Here is an 18,465-nt window from a genome sequence, read left to right on the forward strand (position 1 = left end):
CGTTGAGGTTAACGAAACACAGTAATATGATTATTTAATGGATATATCGAGCCTTATTTAATAAATAAAGAAATACAGTGTTCAAAATGTGGTGATAAATTAATAATTGATACAAGTAATCGCATATTTCGATGCCGAAAAACACATTCTGAAAAAAAATCCAGCAAAAAATATGTAAAAAAACAATGTATGTTTCAAACAAGTGCAAAACCAGTCGCTACATAGCGTCGGTATAACAGGTTTCATAACCTGATAGTCGTCAACTTTAACAGTTAATATCTCGCTTCGCGGGGCAGAGCGGGACTTTTTTCTGCCAGATTCGTTCGTTTTGTGCAAAAACGCGTCGATTAAGCCTAAATTCAGCGAAATCGGTGAGGAGGGAGCTCTCCTTAAGTATTACCTAATATATTAATAATTACTTATAAGATTTTGTAGCAAAACCTACCTACTATTATTTAATTATTTGTTTCACAGGTATAATATTAAAAATAACACATACAATATGTCACAACCCTGGTGGAAATAATTTTACAACAATTTACGTATTTCTGTGAAAAAAATACAATCTTCTACAACAAATCACAATTTGTAGAAATTTGTGAAAATTGTAGAAATTTATGGTAAATTGTAGTAAATTGTAGTAAGTTGTAAAAGATAATAGAAAATTGTAACAAACTTTTACGAACATTTTTATGAGACGTAGTAAATCGTAGAAGTTGTAGATTATTGTAAAAATCATAACTATTTACAACTATCTACAACATTCTGCGAATATTTTTTATGAGAACGTAGTAAATTATAGAAGTTGTAGATTATTGTAAAAATCACAACCATTTACAACTATGTACAACATTCTACGAATATTTTTATGAGAATTTTGTAGTAAATTGTAGAAGTTGTACATTCTTGTAAAAATTACAACTATTTAAAACTTCCTACAACATTCTACGAATATTTTAATGAAAATTTTATAGTAAATTGTAGAAGTTGTACATTCTTGCAAAAATTACAATCATTTAAAACTTCGTACAAAATTCTACGAATATTTTTATGATCTAAATGCAGTTTGTTGTAGAAGTATAAGAACATGTTTATAAAGAGTAACCCTAAAATTGGACATTTTTAGCCCATGGCCCTCAAATTTCGAGGGCCCCCAAAATAGGCTAAACAATAATATTATTTACAACTTTCTACGTTTTTTGTACACAACATACAAGTTTGCATGACATAAAAGGCGCTATACGATTTTTTGTATCAGTATATTCCCTGTAATACGTGGCTAATATTTTTTCAGCATTATGAGTCCATAAAAGATTTGATACATTTTTTATATTTTCATAAAAAGTTACAAGTTGTATTAAATTATTAAAAAATCGTAAGAAATACTTATAATTGCCTTTTTACTTTGCACATTTCTACACACAACAATTCAATGGTGTAAGTTGACGTATTTATCCTAATACTTAACTTATCTTTACTTGTGGAAGTGTTTTATTACAACATAGAGAAAATAAATAATTGCAAGTTGTTTTATTCACATTATAAATACATATGACGATTATACAGTCTAATTACTAATTACAAAATATAGTTTACCTATTAATCGTGTAAACAACCATAGGGAATTTTACTCACATATTTAAACTTATCTATTTGCATAAATATACATGGCCTGACTAAATTTGCTGGCTTATGTACTGTTAAAATACTATTAGTAACATCACATTCCTTTATATGCTCAATAGGGATCAAAGAAAATGTTAAATTTGAAGTTCTTAATCTAAAAGTGTTTATAAATAATATTACTTTTTCCACATTTCCGAATTTTATCAAACAAATTTTATGAATTTGACCAATTGAACCATTATCTAATTGCACAATTGAATCATTTATTTTCTTGCAGCGTTGTTGTTGATAATAATTGTTGTATATCTTACATCATTATAAATAAGTTATCAAAAGACAAGCACTTTTCTACTGGCTCGTTAAGTAGTTCTATTTCCTCTTCTGTTAAATGGCAATTTTTTCCAGAACCTACTAACACAGAATTGTCATACAATTTTACGGCTGTTTTTAGTCTTGTTTCAAACAAAGAGTTACAAAATTCATTTACATGATGACTTATTGTTGTTTATCAGAAAATGAAGTTATATTTGAAATAATAATATTCTTTTTGTAAACTGAGGTATAATACGAGCTGGACTATGTTTATTTTTTAATAGTAATCTGTTCGCATTTTCAAATGCAAATGCATTATGTGCCCATAGTGGACCAAAATTTTCAACGCTTTTACATAAATGTAATAATAAATGAACATTATATGTCATTATCTCTTTACCGTAAAGTGATTGCAATTTGACAACAAATTTAATAAGTAACGACTTTGCCGTAGCAAGTGCAGTCTGTGTTATTGAATCTTGTAATAGAATATTAATTGCAATTACAAGAAGTGACAAGTGTCGCAAATATTTGTTTGGTAATATTCCGCGTAAACAAGGAAGCGAATAAAATAAAAGCCAGGATCGCCACTCTGATGCTCTCCATAACTTTCGTTCTGTCAAAGGTCTTGGTGTTCTCGTTATTATTTTTGGTGGTGATATGGATAACAAACGATTATTAATTATGTCCATTTATAAGATTGTCCAATATAGTATTTTTTATTAACTGAAGTAAGAATCGTTTCAGTTATTTGTCGTATTGCACCTAATAACACAGAATGCATATAATCAGGCGGTGAAGAATCTGCCAAATCAAAATATTTTAAATTCATTAAAAAAGACGGTCCTTTTATACCAAAATTGTCCTCAGCAGTAGCAGTTTCTAATGTAACACTTCTCTTCATTAATTCTTTTATATCATAATCAGATCTAAGTACTGGAATATTTATAGAAATTGGGTACTTTGCAACATTATTAATTCGCTCTGTTGGGTGCAAACAGTATGTACATCCAAATGAACCGTTAAATTGCTTCATATTAACATTTTACAACGAGCAACCGAATCAACAGAAGATAGTAATGGAAAAAAATTTAGATGTAACATCCTTTCCTCTATAATTCCACGAAATTCCTACTGTGGACAACTCATTGCTTGCTGAACAAAATATCGCCAAATACATTCATGTTAGGTTGTGATTTATCAACCCATAATCCAGCTGGTATTATATATTTTGTACGAATATGTGGTGGCAATTCGTTTATCATTATGTAATAAGGCCATATAGCTACTTTAGAAGTATCTGCTAGCTGGCACCCATCAGTATTAAATATGTAAGATAGATTTAATTCATCTTCTAAACATTTATTTTCTTTATACTTTTTACCATCAAAAATATCCTCTAACGCTTTATCATTCTTTTTTTTTCTTGTAAATCTATAGTTAAGATGCTTTATCACGAATTTATTTGATAATAACTTTTTAAATTGATCTTTTAAATTGAAACTGAACAAAGGAAGATGTTGCTTCTTTCAGATTAAATCCACACTCACAATTGTTTAAATTTCGGATAGACTCTTTAATACCTAAATATTTCGTACAATGTGGACAATAAACATGATAAACCGCGGATGTAATTTCTGGCGAAAAATATTTATGTAAGTGGAATTTAGTATCTGGTACTATTCGCTCGCCAAATATTACGTTTATCATTTTTAATATATCTGTGATTGCTGTCCACGGTAAAGAATGGCGCAGTCCTATTACTAAAGTCATCAATAAAACTTCGCCTTTAGATGTAGTTGTAGATGCCCCGAAGTGTTCTTCTAAGAATGGATATTCGTCATGTCCCACATTTTCTTCACTCTAAAATTAAAAACGTTAGATTGTTTTTGTGAATGTTGTATAAAGTAACATGAAAACATTTTTAATGCTAAGAAAAACACAAGCACATATACCACAAAATTACGTACTTGATTTGAATTTTCTCTTTCATCATCAATGTCAGTATCAGATAAATTGGCTCCAGAATCACTTGTACTCAGAACATCGTCTAGCTGTAAAAAAATGTTCTCATCATTTATACTCTAATGTAGATTAAAAATTACAATTATAATAAAAATAAAATTTTACATTAGTTTCAAAATAGATTGTATCATCAATATTTTCTTCGATAACCTCATTATTGTTATTATTATCGGCATCATAGAATACAGATTCTTCATATATTCTTGAAGAACTAGGTTCATTGATTTATTATTAGAAGACTCTTCAAGTGTACATAAATCGTGATCAAATGTTGATATCTGGAATTGAATGTATAAGTGTGTCATAAAGGCAATTATTTTCTTGATGAAAAAAGCAATAAAGTAAATGTATAAAAATTGCATAAATGTATAAATTTTGAAACATTTTATAAAACAACTTACTTGTTGATTATTCTGTGAGTTATTTGATTGCAATGAGTCCAAGTCAGAAAGATCAACTTTCTTTCTTCGCTTTACGGTAGACCGCGGAATGTCTCTTGTACTTCCAGGTTCTAAATATCTTTATATGGTCCTCTTTTTGACATTTTAATGGCTGCGTTCGTCTTGACGTTGTAAGGCTGCGTTCTTAGGTTAAGATTTACGAATGTCGGTGAAAACGTATGAATCACGGATCCTCCGTGGTATGGATCTTAATGGCTGCGTTCGTCTTGACGTTGTAAGGCTGCGTTCTTAGGATAATATTTACAAATGTCGGTGAAAACGTATGGATCACGGATCCTCCGTGGTATGGATCTTAATTGCTGCGTTTGTCTTGACGTTGTAAAGCTGCGTTCGGAAACGTCACCCGGGTACACACGGGTTCACACGGTACACTCATGTGCACTCGGGTGACGTTTCCGAACGCAGCCTAAGGCCGCGAAATGACTGTGATTGGTGCTGCTTTCGCGCGTTCCGTTCTGTGCTGTGAATTTTCGCACGCGTAAATATCAATAATTAGTTGTTGTTAACTTGTCTATTTGTGTGTATTACGGCTGTGGTCCGATATTCACATTGCCAGTACTAAAAATCTGTAATGTATACATGATGTAAACTTATAGATTTTCAGTACTGGTACAGTCGTACAGTGGTGTAGTGAATTGAATATATATCGGAACGCAGCGTGCGTTACACTCCAGTGACTCAGTGTTTAATTGTTTTAATTGCAGTAGTTTACTTATAAAGTTCGCAGTTATTTACCATATTATAACTCTGAAAGAGGTTATAATTAAGTGGACATGATGTGGGCATACGTGTACGTTTTAAATACAAAAAAACAAGAATACGTTTCTGTAGACGAGTTGCTTAATTTTTCGTTAGAATCGTACGATGAAAACAAAAATTTGTACGAAAAGAAAGTTTTCTTCTGGCAAAACAAAGCCAATGAATCGCCACTTCCAGTGTACGTTTTATTGATGTCAAGTAAGTGTATTAGCTTTTCCGTTACACTTTATTAATTTTGTGAACAACTATATGAGTGTGTAACATATTATTAAAAAAAACCTCTTTACCCAGATAGCATAGTGACGTCAAATGACATATCAATTCCGTCATAATGACGTCTCTAACGGGTCTCTAACCCGTTAGAGACGTCATTATGACGGAATTGATATGTCATTTGACGTCACTGTGCTATCTGGGTATTTTTGTACATAAAATTATTTTGTGGTAATATCAAATGCAAATGGAAAATCTAATTTTTTCAGGTAGTTTACCGCTTCTTAAGACACAAGTATCTAAAAAGAGACCTGTTTTGCCAAAAATTCGTTATTCCGATCTTAACGCAAAATACGAACCACCTGAGAATGAAGTGAATAAACACGTAAAAAGAAAGTCGAAGGTAAATTAAGTATAATAATTATAAAATAAGGTAAAAATAGTTTTAGTATTATATTTATAAAATAAATTCTTTATTTTAGAAAACAGATGATGTTATTAAAGCAAGGAAAGAGAAAGAAAGTGAAATTATAAAAGCACATATAGACGCTGAGAAACAAAAAGTAAAAAAAAGCAAGAGGTACGTATATGAATATGAAATTGGAAGTATTAAAGTGTTTATAATGTGTTGTAATGTGTAATGTTAATAATAATAATTGCCTGTTATCTCCAACTAGGACATAGGGCCTCGACTAAGCTTCTCCAACGGGTTCTATTCCTCGCCTTTATCCGTGATCTCCATATCTTTTTGATTGCTCCTGCCTCCTCTTCAACTGTTCTCTTCCATGTTGTTTGCAATTTACCCTTACACCTGCTACGCGTACTATATACCCCGTAGATTCTATTCAAATGCCACTGTCAATATTTAAAGTAAAAATATTGTTAACTTAATAAGTAACAGATAGGTAGTAGTACTCAGTATTAATAATAATTATTTTGAAACATTTTTCAAATGTAACATGTTGAACATTTTAATTGGTCAATATATGTGTATAATTGCTTTTATAATGAAATTGTTATTGAAATTGAAACAATTTTGATAAAATTATTTGAAATAGTTTTGTTATTAACTAAAACATAAATATTAATTTGTATAAACAATCAGAAATATTTAACTTAAAAATTAATATTTCATTAATTATATTTTATGTTAAACAATCTTTTTATTTTAGAATGTCAGCTATGGCAACAGTAGCAAATCTGACTCAGATCAATTATTATTGGTAATAAATTTAAATATATTTTGCTATGCTACACTGCTTTGCTATTTATTAATAAGTATTATTAATTTTGTCATTATTTTGTTTGTTAACATTATTCTTACGTTACATTTTTTAGAAATCTACATATAATTATAAGCTGTTGGATATCATTTCTGCTATTGACGATGCTGAAACAGTAAAGAAAGTGAAGTGTTTATTCAGCGATTATCAAATATGCTTAGCAGAACGTGATGAATTAAAAAAAAAATTAGATGACGCACAAGAAATGATAAAAATTTTGACGGATACATGTGACAATTTCAAACAGACTAATGTTGAAATGGAAAATTCACAGAAATTGGATGCAATATTAAATCTGCTCAAACAAGTAGCCGATTATATGTTTCCTGGTAAGTTATATTCAATACGTGAAAACAGTCAGTGCAGCATTAGTCCCGGTCTACAATAGATGTTTTAAGCCCTAAGCCTTAAGAAATTGATCAATCACAGTCGAATTTGAAGAGAATAATTGTGATTGGTCAATTTCTTAGGGCTTAGGACTTAAAACACCTATTGTAGACGGAGACTTAACGTAAGTGCCCGTCTACAATATGTGTTTTAATTCCTAAGCCCTAAGAATTGACCAATCACAGTCAATTATTCTCCTCAAATTCAACTGTGATTGAACAATTTCTTAAGGCTTAGGGCTTAAAACACCTATTGTAGACCGGGACTAACCTGTTTTGCGCCCATGAGGTAAAATATTTCGAGCGCCCTTTTGTAAGATGTGACGTCATCCTTTTTTGAGAAGTTATAATTATAGATCATAAAAAATTGCAATAATCATTATTATTATCATGTAGAGTGTCGCTGCACTCAGCCAAAACTGGTACAGCAGCTTTAATACATGAAAACAAGTCGAAAATGTCTTATGTTTAAATCCCAATGGTTTCGGAGTTATCGAGTCTTGAAGTTGCTTTTGTAATAATAAATCATAAATTGTTTAGGGCCAGTTTTTCAATAGTCGTTTAAACTATAGTTTAGCTAAAGTCACTCTTTCTCTTTTTCTAAAAGGGATAGTTATGTCCATTTCTACCAATGTAAATTAACTTTAATCTCGGTTTAACTTACTTTTTATTTTTTTCTAGTTCTTAAAATTAGAAAAAGATAAAAAATTAATTAAACCAAGATTAAAGTTAATCTACAAGAGTAGAAATGGACATTAGAAAGAGACAGAGTGTCGAGTTGAGCTAAGATTAAAATTAAGCGACTATTGAAAAACTGGTCCTTAACGTTCTTTAATGCTGTTTAATGCTTTACAAAAGGTGCTCTACCAGAATAAGATTCACGATTCAAACAACTGTGGCAACTGACACTTAATGCTTAATGTAGAGCAACTTCAATACCTTATAACTTTGGAACCGTTCAGATTCGGACATATGTTTATTAGACATTTTCGACTTGTTTTTGTGTGCTAAAGCCGATGTACCAGTTTTGGCACTGATACTATGTTTATGCGGAGTAAATTATCGTAAGTTACTACAAAATCCCATTTACGCGAAGGAATTATCGTAAGTTAGTCTGTAAAGGATTTATTTGTATTTTTTCTTGTATTTATAATTGTATTTATAATTGTATTTATAATTACTATGATATATTTTATAATTTTCTTTAATAGATACAAGCCGAGATAAACGAGATACACCAAAGAGTAATAAAGATGAGCAAATTATCTGTGAAATACCTGATGTTCATATATCTGCAGATGTATATAATAACATAATGAGAGAAAAGGAACCTAGCTCCTTTATTACTAATATGTCGTATGCAGTGTGGGGACCAGAGGTGTTGGCCAGTCGTTGCGTTCGATCGCAATCCAATGTGGTAAAACCTGCGTTGACTCCAACTAAAAAATATGGCATTCTTAATGAGTTTGAAAAATGGATGCGGATCAAACGCAAAATGCCACAAATGTTAATTGACGAACAATTACATCGTTCTAAAGTTAACAAGTACTTCAATGGTGCAATAACTGCCGCCCGCAAGAAAATCAACTACAAAATGAAAGGAACATTGAGCCAAAAAAAAGCAGTTGAGAGTAAAGAGCAGAAACAACGAAGGCGAAATCAAATAATCAAAACATAAATTGGACAGTGGAATAAAAAAGTTTAAGACAACGAAGGAAGAAGAAGAAGAAGAAGAAGAAGAAGAAGAAGAAGGAGAAGAAGGAAGAAGAAGGAGAAGGAGAAGAAGAAGAAGGAGAAGAAGAAGAAGAAGAAGAAGGAGAAAAAGAAGAAGAAGAAGATGCAAGTGATACGAGCGAGGAGACAATAAGCGATAAGACAATTGACTATGAAACATTTATCAAAAACAAAAACCAGCAGTCAAAAAAACAAAGTAGAAAATAAGTGATATAATTAAATGATAAGAATTAATAACACTAATATATATATGTAACAATTTTATTGCTTACCTACCTGATACTTATTAATACACTTATTATAATAATACTTACCTATTTGAATAAAAATTTAAAATTTGGATAATTAAAATTACTTTTTAAAAATAAGAAAAAAATTATATTTATTTTAAAGTCCTGTATTTATTTATGTTTGTGTAACACTTTCCGTTTTAAATATCATAAATTTATGTGAATTGTATAATATAACAGTGTTTTTTTTAACATTTAATTAATTTTATTCGTCATTTAGATTATTTACATAGTTAAATTGTTTTGTAAAAGTTGTAAATAAATTTTAACAATATAGGTCTGTTTCTATTCTTGCACTGCTGAACTAGTGCACACTGGTGCAAAAGTTAAAGTGACAAGTATATTTTGTTTCACTCTAACTTTTGCACCAGTGTGCACTAGTTCAGCAGTGCAGGAATAGAAACAGACCTTATTATGCATAGAAAGTTGCAGATTTCAGCATAGTTCGATGTAAAAATGTCGAACACATGTCGCATACTTACATCTAAAAAGTTGTAGTTTTGTCATAAAAATTTCTACGTAAATTTATGAAATACTACAAACATGGCCCAAATCGCGCACTTTTGACGTGAAAATTACGTAAAAATAGTTTGAAAAGTTGTAATTACATTAGAAGAAATTGTAGTTTTCACGTAATTATCGCGTAAAAAATCGGAAAATTATTTCCACCAGGGTGCTTATATCCTAGACACTCTCGCACGACTGAAGGGCTCGGAACCTATAATGGTCCCCCTGCAGACGAAACTTTCTAAAGCCGCCAAGTGTTCGGAGTTCTTCAGAACGAAACAGTGGAATTTTAGAGACGATAACGTGCGACAACTGGGTGAGCAACTCAGTCCGGAGGATAGAAATACGTTTATGTTCGACGTTAGACAAATCGACTGGTCATCGTACTTGGAACCAGGCCCGGCGACTATTGTATGGTGGGTATGGAGTACTCCATACGCGGGCATTTTCGGGTATGGAAACTCCATACCCGAACGCGAGCACTCCGGGTATGGAATTCCATGCCCAAAAACCCGAAAAAAAATTTATTTATAAAAAAAATAAGAAAATTAAGCAAATATTGAGCGCCGAGAGACTGTGTTCATGACAATTTATTCGAACCTGAAAATAATGGAGAATTCACACTGCGTCCGACGTACGACGATCCGACATCCAATAGGAAATTTTTGTCTTTAATAATAAATTCTGTTATTGGATGTAGGATCGTCGTATGTCGAACATCGGGCGCAGTGTGAATCCTCCATAAGCGCGCTTCTCCTTCTTTGAATTATCGACAGCCAATCAGATAGCGTGAGCGTGCCGTTGCAGGGAAGACACAGTCGGCAGCTCGGGCGTGGTCTAACACTCTATTACTCTAACATATTGTATCGAGTCCACCGAGTCCCTTACTACTATCGCTGCTTCTTACGGCCCTGAAAGGTGCGTTCCGGTCTTCCGGAGAGGATACCATGGATAAATTCATATTTAGAAAGGCAAAGGTAGGGCAGAAAAATGACTCGGCCTCTTCGGCTTCAAATTTGGAGCCTCCAATTTCCGAAACGATTCCTGATCCTAACCTCTCTACTCATACTAAAAACACTGACGAAAATTCTAATGTATCTCTGAATGCAGGTACAGGTCTATTCTTGCAGGAAAGTCTATTCTTTCTGATTGTTGAGTCCGTTGACTATTGACCATTTAAAAGGAATAAATTTCCCCATAATTTTCTCAAGCACTCGCATTATTTATTACATTTGTTGTAGATGAAAAGCCACCAAAAAAATTTGAGATATGGCAAAAGACTTATACATGGCTCGGTCTCAATGCTGCTAATAAAATTGTTTGCAATATTTGTGTCGAGGCTGTAAATCGTAAGATGTCTTTACCAAATGATAGTCGTGCAATGTCATGCCGAGAGGCATTTGTTGTACGTGGATTTAGTACGTGGAGTAATGCAACATTCGCGTTTAAAAACCACGAGAAGAGTTACTTTCATAGGTGTGCTACTCAGTCATTGCAAAACATAAAAGAAGTGAGTGTAATCCAACGTATCTCATCTGCAACTGAACGAGAGATGAAAAATGCACGCGCAGCCTTAAAAAAAATATTTGGCACTGTGAATGTTTTGGCTCGGCAAGGATTAGCATTTCGTGGAGACGGCAATGATGAAACTTCCAATTTGATGCAAATTCTGAAGATGAGAGCTGAGGACTGCCCTGAATTGAACACATGGTTGAAAAGATGTGGATATAAGTGGATTCACCATGATTCAATTAATGAAATGATTGAAATGATGGCAGAAAGAGTTATTCAGAAACATTTGTCTGACATAAAAGCAGCAAGCATTTATTCTATTATCGCGGATGAGACATCTGATATCACGAGATTGGAACAAATTTCTTTCTCGATCAGGATTGTTTCGGAGGATTTTACGATAAGAGAGATTTTTCTTGGGTTTTTCGAAACAAGCAATACTAAGTCAGAAACTTTGTTTCAAATCGTGATGGATATTCTGAAACGATTTGGACTTGATCTAAACAAATTGAGAGGACAATGCTTCGATGGAGCTGCGAATGTGAGTGGCCGAATTAATGGTCTGCAGGCAAAAGTTCGCAACGAGGAACCGAGAGCACTGTACGTGCATTGTGCACCACATAGAATAAATTTATCAGTACAGGATGCCATGGAAAAAGTTTCTTGTGCCAAAGAATTTATTGGAATAGTCAAAGAAATTATTAATTTTATCAGAGATTCTCCCAAGCGTTTAGCGATTTTTAAGGACTTGCAATCTGATAATGCTCCCATTGTTTCACCTTTTTGTACAACTAGGTAAAATTATCTTATAACTAAAATTATCTTATAACTAAATTATCTTATAAAATTATCTTATAACTAAATTATCTTATAAAATTATCTTATAACTAAATCTTATAACTATCTTATAACTAAATGTTTATTACAAAATATAAAATAAAATGTTTTTACATGTTTATTTTATTGGATAATTATCTTCGTTTTTTCAGGTGGTGTGTAAGAGTGAAATCATTAAAAACCCTTCATCAGAATTATAAAGCGATTCTAGATTTTTTTTTTACAATCATACAAGCTCAGAACACAGATGCCAGTGCAATGGCAAAAGCAAAAGGGTTTTTGGAACGTTTAGAACAGTGTCAATTTTATTTTCTTCTCGTTGCTATGATCAATATATTTGAAAGAGTAGAAGTGCTGAACAGAGACCTTCAAAAATCTGACATGAATATCACTGAGTCTCACGAAAAAATTATGATTGTCATTGATAGTCTTAAACAGCTGAGAATTAATGGATTCGAAGATGTGTGGTCTCAAGCTGTCAATGGAGCAAAAGACCTCGACCTCAAAGATCCAAAAACGTTTCGAGTTCGAAAAGCACCAAAACGATTGGAGTCTGGTTCCGTTGCCCATGAATTTTCTTCACCAGAACATTATTTTCGAAAAATTTATTTCGAAATCCTCGATCAAATACTCTCATCAATGACTGATCGTTTCTCGACTGATAAAATGAAATTCCTGTGCCAAATTGAGGCTTTTATCGTTGGAAAAAAAGACGAGGATGGCGAACAAGTTCCGGTTGAGGTAATCACTTCATTTTATAACAGAAAGATAGAAAAGAATGGAAAAATTGAGGAACAAAACGACTTTGATGCAGAGCAACTAAGACTTCATAGAAATATGTTTTATGATATTTTGCAACAGAGAAATGTCACGGTATCTAATCTATTGGATGTGGTAACGTTTCTTAAACAAAATTCTTCATTTGCTACTCTACTACCTCAATTCACAAAGTTGATCAGATTGATGTTGACTATACCCCACTCTTCTTGCACAGCTGAGCGTTCATTTTCGACGTTAAGGCGATTAAAAACGTATTTACGATCGTCAATGCGACAAGCCAGACTGAACGGTGTCGCAATTTTGCACATCCATTCAGGAGTTTCTGAACAACTGAACTTAGATGAGATACTCGATGAGTTTATAAAGAAAAATGCAGTAAGAAGAAATACATTTGCACTGTCCAGCCAAATAGAAAAAAGAAGATAGCTTAAGCTTTATACGTCACACTTGTTTTTTCAGTACTCCCCCCCCCCACCCCCACGCGTTCCTCCTACTCCATACCCGAAAATACCAAAAGTCGCCAGCCCTGCTTGGAACATTACATTCAGGGAATACGACAATATATCCTGAGAGAGAGTCCGGACACACTGCCAGCTGCTCGTTCACGCATGACAAAGTAAGACATATTTTTTGCTTTTCAGCAATTGTTTTATATAATAGAATTATAATAGAATTATAATAGAATTAGAATGAATATATACTGACGTCTCTCGGTATTGTTATTTCAGTATCGCTCACACTCTTCGTAAGTCATTATTCTCGTGCGAATAAATATCTCTTACAAATCGCAGAGGACTTCCGTTTCCGGTGAGTAGAGTGTTGCATGCTGTTAACTGATCTCTCATTAAAAACCCTTTTTCTGCCTTGTTCTGGCCCTCTGGGGCTGTTTTTTGCAGACATTTGGCCAGACTAACTAGAAGCCTCCCTCTGTGCTTCAAGGAGGCTTATTTTCATATCATATTCACTGCTAACTGCCTTACTAAAACCGTATAATCTACAACCTGTACAATCAAACAGAGGCAATCTCGGACCGGAGCATCCAGCCCGGCGCAAGCGCACTTGGAAGATAGTGGCAGCACATGCCCCTGCTTAAGATCAGGCCTGGAAAAAAATTATTTATAAAAAAAGAATGAGAAGTAGCCCAGATTCTCCTACATTTATCAAAAGACAAACCAGCATCAAAGACTACTGGCTAAGTAAACCTTTAAGCACTAAAAACTCGTATAGCAAACTAGAAGATGTAGATATGCGTGAGATTAATGCAGAAAATCACAGCAGCTCCTCAGTAGAGGCGGTAACAGAAATCGAAACTAAATCACCACCAATTTTTATTGATGGAGTGGAAGATATTGCACCATTAAAACAAGTACTGGATAAAATAGCGGAAGGCTAATATGTAATGAGAATTCTAAAAAATAACCAAGTCAGAATACAACTCCTTTCAACAGTTAAATATCATCCTATTGTGGAAGCTCTAAAGCAAAAAGGAAACCAAGGATTTATCAATGCAAAACCGACAAAAAATTTAAAGTGCTGTTAAGAAATATGCACCCATCAGCTTGTGTCAATGATATTAAACAGATATTAAAGCCCAAAATCACAAAGTCATAAATATATCAAATATATTGAATCCCAGAACAAAAAAAATCCCTTGCCACTCTTCTTCGTAGAATTACAACAAAAGGAAAACAACAAAGATATCTACAAAGTCAAAAAACTTTTAAATACAATTGTTACCTTTGAACAGCCGTATAAAAAAAGAGACATTGCTCAATGTACAAGATGTCAAGCCTACGGTCATACAAAAAGTATTGTTTCAGGGGCCCAAAATGCGTAAAATGCGCCGAAAACATCTTACCACGGACTGCCCTATAAAACAAAAATTCAAAGAAGTTAAATGCTGTAATTGTGGAAGCAACCATCCGGCAAGTTACAAGGGATGCGAAATACGCAAACAACTGCAACAAAAAATCTTTCCAAGACTGAGAGATAAAAAAGCCGAGGAGCAAAATATAAGAACAAACCAAAGCAAAGAGCAGGCAAACGACATAGCACCGAGCACACTAAGGCCCAATTTAAACTATGCACATGTATTAAAAGAAAACACTCACAAGCCTCAACACACACACACACACACACACACACACACACACACACACACACACACACACACACACACATCGTCTTTATTACTTGTAAAAGTTTTTAAATTATTTGAGGACAAACTTGTTAAAAAGCATTTAATGCTATAAATTTAACTATCTATGATATAATATTGCAATTCTTGAAATATAGTAATGTGGATACTTTAAAAAATATGACATTCTTGAAAAGTCCAAATTCAATTCAATAATGAGGGCTATTGGATTTACGAAAAGTATCTATTTCACATTTTGATTTATCTTGCAACATATCAAAGCCGAAGAGATTCAATTTTCCAAACGTTTTTTCTATAAGTATAATATTGTTGCGTGCTGCGGCCGCCCGGTTTACTCCCCGACCACGCGAGTCAGTTGTCGGGTCGAACGGCCTTTAAGTGTCGATCGACCGGCCGAGAAGTCAACGGAGATTCACGTTAAAGTTATTGTAGCAACGGTTGCTGGAGAGCTTGTTATTAAAAACAAGTCTCCCGTCAGATTTTTGCTGGACTCCTCTTGTGGAGGACGCGTTTCATCCTGTTACGCAAGCGCTTGAATAAAGTTGGTGTTTCCTTAAAATCGGTCTCCTTTCTTTTACGCGCGCGGACCGTGTGTGCTTGTGTGAGGGAGTGTGTGTTGCCGCGCACAAAGGCGCGAGTCGTAGCGACGTCGAGGAACGTCGCCGGAGGTGCAAAAATATTACAACTGTAATACTTACTGCGGGGTGTAAGTCGACAGCTTTTTTAAAAGCAATTAGTTGTACGTAATTGGTACACACATATAGAAAACAATGATTTAAATAACAACAGTGAGCAAATAGCAATGCCCACCGTAGTTGATCAATCAGCAAACAATAAACTGGAGGACATGATCATCCAATTAATGAACAAGATGGACACTATGTTAAACCTACTATGTATGTAGATTTATTGTGTATCCCCGTAGGGTTTACAAGGCGTTTTTTTTTATGAGGAACGTACCCAAACCTCTTACAAATCACTCCCTTACACGCCCTGGCCATATGCGACTTTACAATTCATTCTATTTCCCTCTCCCTCCCCCCTCTTCCTTCATCCCTCTGTTTATCTTCTTCTGCTTCCTCCGGTTCCGCGTACCTTCGCCTTCCTCCTTCCTGTCTCAACTGTTCCCTGTCCTCGTCCGTTTCCCTCAGCCACCTCTCCGCTTCCCTCCTATCCACCACTGCTCTCCTTTCCCTCCGTCTCTCACCCTCCTCACGCTCACCACACCCCTCTATTTTATTCTACCTTCTCTCCTCCTTTCTTCCCTTGAACTTCGTCCTCGTCCGTTTCTCCTCCATCCTTCTCGTGATCTCCTTCTCCACACGACCTTGCAATTCCTTTCCCCTCCTTTGCGACCTTACATTTTATTTCACCTCCCTTCGTCTTCCATCCGTTCATCTCCTTCCGCCTCCCTTACTTCAACCACCCCTTTACTTCCTTCCTTTCTGCCACTGCTCTTCCCTTTTCCTTCCGTCTCTTTCCATCCTCTCGCTCGCCGCCTTCCCTCCTTATTCCACCTTCACTCTCTTTCACCTCCACCTTTACCTTTAACCCTTCCAAACAGACTCTCCTCCATCCTTTCCGTAATCTCGTCCTCCTCCGTCCTCTTCTAACTCCTCCATTTTTCCTCTCTCCTCGCTTACCTCTTTCACCTCCGCCTTTACCTTTAACCTTTCCGAACAGACTCTCCTCCGTCCCCTTCAAACTCCTACATTTCTCCTCTCTCCTCTCCTTTCTCCTTTCCTTCTCCTCTCTCTCTCTCTTACCCTCCTCGTATCCACCAATTTATCCTCGTCCATCTTCACCCTTAATCTACTCCCTTCCTCGTCGCTTTCTCCCCTTCTCCTTCTATCACCTGTCTATATGGCCGGCCCCTTCGATTGTTCGATCCATCGACCCGTCTCGATGACTCCCTGCTCCGTTTCGCACCGGCCGCGCCACCATCGACAATCCCTCTGTCTCGCGACAGGTCGATCGATCGCTCGATCGAAACTCCATGCTGCCAACTCGCTCAGCTTCCTCATCGTGTAACCTGGCCCCTTTATCTTCCTGCTTCTCATCCTAACCTCTCAAGCGTTCCCTTACTTTCTCTCATCACTACCCTTCAACCACGCTATCCTCGACTTCTCCTCCACTTTCACGGCTTCCTCCGAACCTCCTTAACAAGCTCCGCACCCTACTTCATCTTCCCTTACTCTTTACCTTCTCTCAAAACCCTTTTCTTACTTCTCTCCACTCCGGGCCAACTCGTCCACTACGTCTCCCCACTACCCTCCACGTTTAGTTTGTATTTGCCTCTGCGGAATCTAGATGATCAAGGAAGATTAGTTATTCTTCTGCGCCTCATATATGACCCGAGAAGATATGAAGTATCAGACATAGCTAAGGTCAATATAAAACTATCATGTTAAACCTACTAACAGTAGTAATCACGAAGATGAAATAAATAATGCCTAAAGAACTTGAGATAGGAGTGTGGAATGCTAACGGGTTAACTCAAAGAAGCAGAGAACTCAAATGCTTCCTATACGATCACAACATAGACATAATTTCAAAATTAAATTTTAGAGCGGAATCTTATCTCAACTTAACATTGGACCACTCTCCCATAATAATCACCCTCAATGGATCTGCAATGAAAAAAGAGAAACCTCTGGCTCTATATAACGCTAAAATGAACTGGAACCTGTTCAGAGAGCATATAAACGATGGAATAAACTGTAATATTCCTCTCAAGACATACGAGGATATAGATAAGGCAGTTGACAAACTTACTAATACGATTCAAAATGCACCCTGAGATTCGACTTCTATTAGCCAAGATTCTGAAAGAGTAATAGTTGCTCAACAGCCATAAAGGATAAATTAGCTGAGAAAAGAAGAATCAGAAAAGAATGGCAAAAAAACCAGGTCAACACATTGCAAGACGAAATTAAATAAGGTGATAAAACAACTAAAGGAACTTATAAAGAACGAACAAGACAAATCAATCGAGGAGTTTCTTATCACTCTAACCCCCACAGAAGCTACAGACTACTCGTTGTGGAAACTTACCAGAAAGATCAAAAGAACCCCCCAACAAACAATTCCACCCATAGAACAAAAAAACGGCGAATGGGCAAGAACCAATAAGGACAAAACTAGAGTATTTGCAGACCATCTGAAAAAAGTCTTCGAACCAGTTGCAAGCGCGTCTCCTGAATAGCGAGAAAGAGAAGAAACAATCATGAAATACCTAGCAACGCCATCGCAAGCGGAAATGCCCTTGCAAAAAATAAAAGCTGAGGAAGTCAAAAAAACAATAAATGATTTACAAGCTAACAAGGCGCCTGGATTTGAACTAATAACCGGGAAAATATTAAAAGAACTTCCTCCAAAAGCGATGAGATTTATAACAATAGTATTTAATGCTATACGCCTCAGTTATTTCCCAGCGCCAGTGGAAAGTAGCCTAAATAATACTAATCCCAAAACCAAAGAAAGAACCAGAAGAACCATCATCCTATAGACCAATAAGCTTACTGCCAATCCTGTCGAAAGTCTTTGAAAAGCTATTACTCAAAAGAATTATAGAGGCAATCT

At 35.0% G+C, this 18,465-nt stretch overlaps 1 protein-coding gene and 1 long non-coding RNA gene across 2 annotated transcripts; one reads left to right on the plus strand and one right to left on the minus strand.

Moving 5' to 3' along the window:
* Positions 1–3,490: 3,490 nt before the first annotated feature.
* On the minus strand, positions 3,491–4,519 carry LOC139781420 (uncharacterized). Its single transcript, XR_011720527.1, has 4 exons — positions 4,365–4,519; positions 4,069–4,241; positions 3,909–3,992; positions 3,491–3,801 (listed from the first exon to the last, which is right to left on the minus strand). It is a non-coding gene; the product is annotated as an uncharacterized lncRNA (long non-coding RNA).
* A 272-nt stretch (positions 4,520–4,791) lies between these two features.
* Positions 4,792–9,048, plus strand: LOC139781419 (uncharacterized). Its single transcript, XM_071720277.1, has 6 exons — positions 4,792–5,381; positions 5,666–5,799; positions 5,879–5,976; positions 6,569–6,619; positions 6,735–7,008; positions 8,277–9,048. Coding segments are annotated over exons 1-5 (468 nt in total). The 5' UTR covers positions 4,792–5,197; the 3' UTR covers positions 6,736–7,008; positions 8,277–9,048.
* The last annotated feature ends 9,417 nt before the right edge of the window (positions 9,049–18,465 follow it).

This window comes from Temnothorax nylanderi, unplaced genomic scaffold (assembly GCF_030848795.1).
Source record: "Temnothorax nylanderi isolate EJ_2023f unplaced genomic scaffold, tnyl_v1.0 TNYL_tig0336_pilon, whole genome shotgun sequence".
Taxonomy (NCBI): domain Eukaryota; kingdom Metazoa; phylum Arthropoda; class Insecta; order Hymenoptera; family Formicidae; genus Temnothorax; species Temnothorax nylanderi.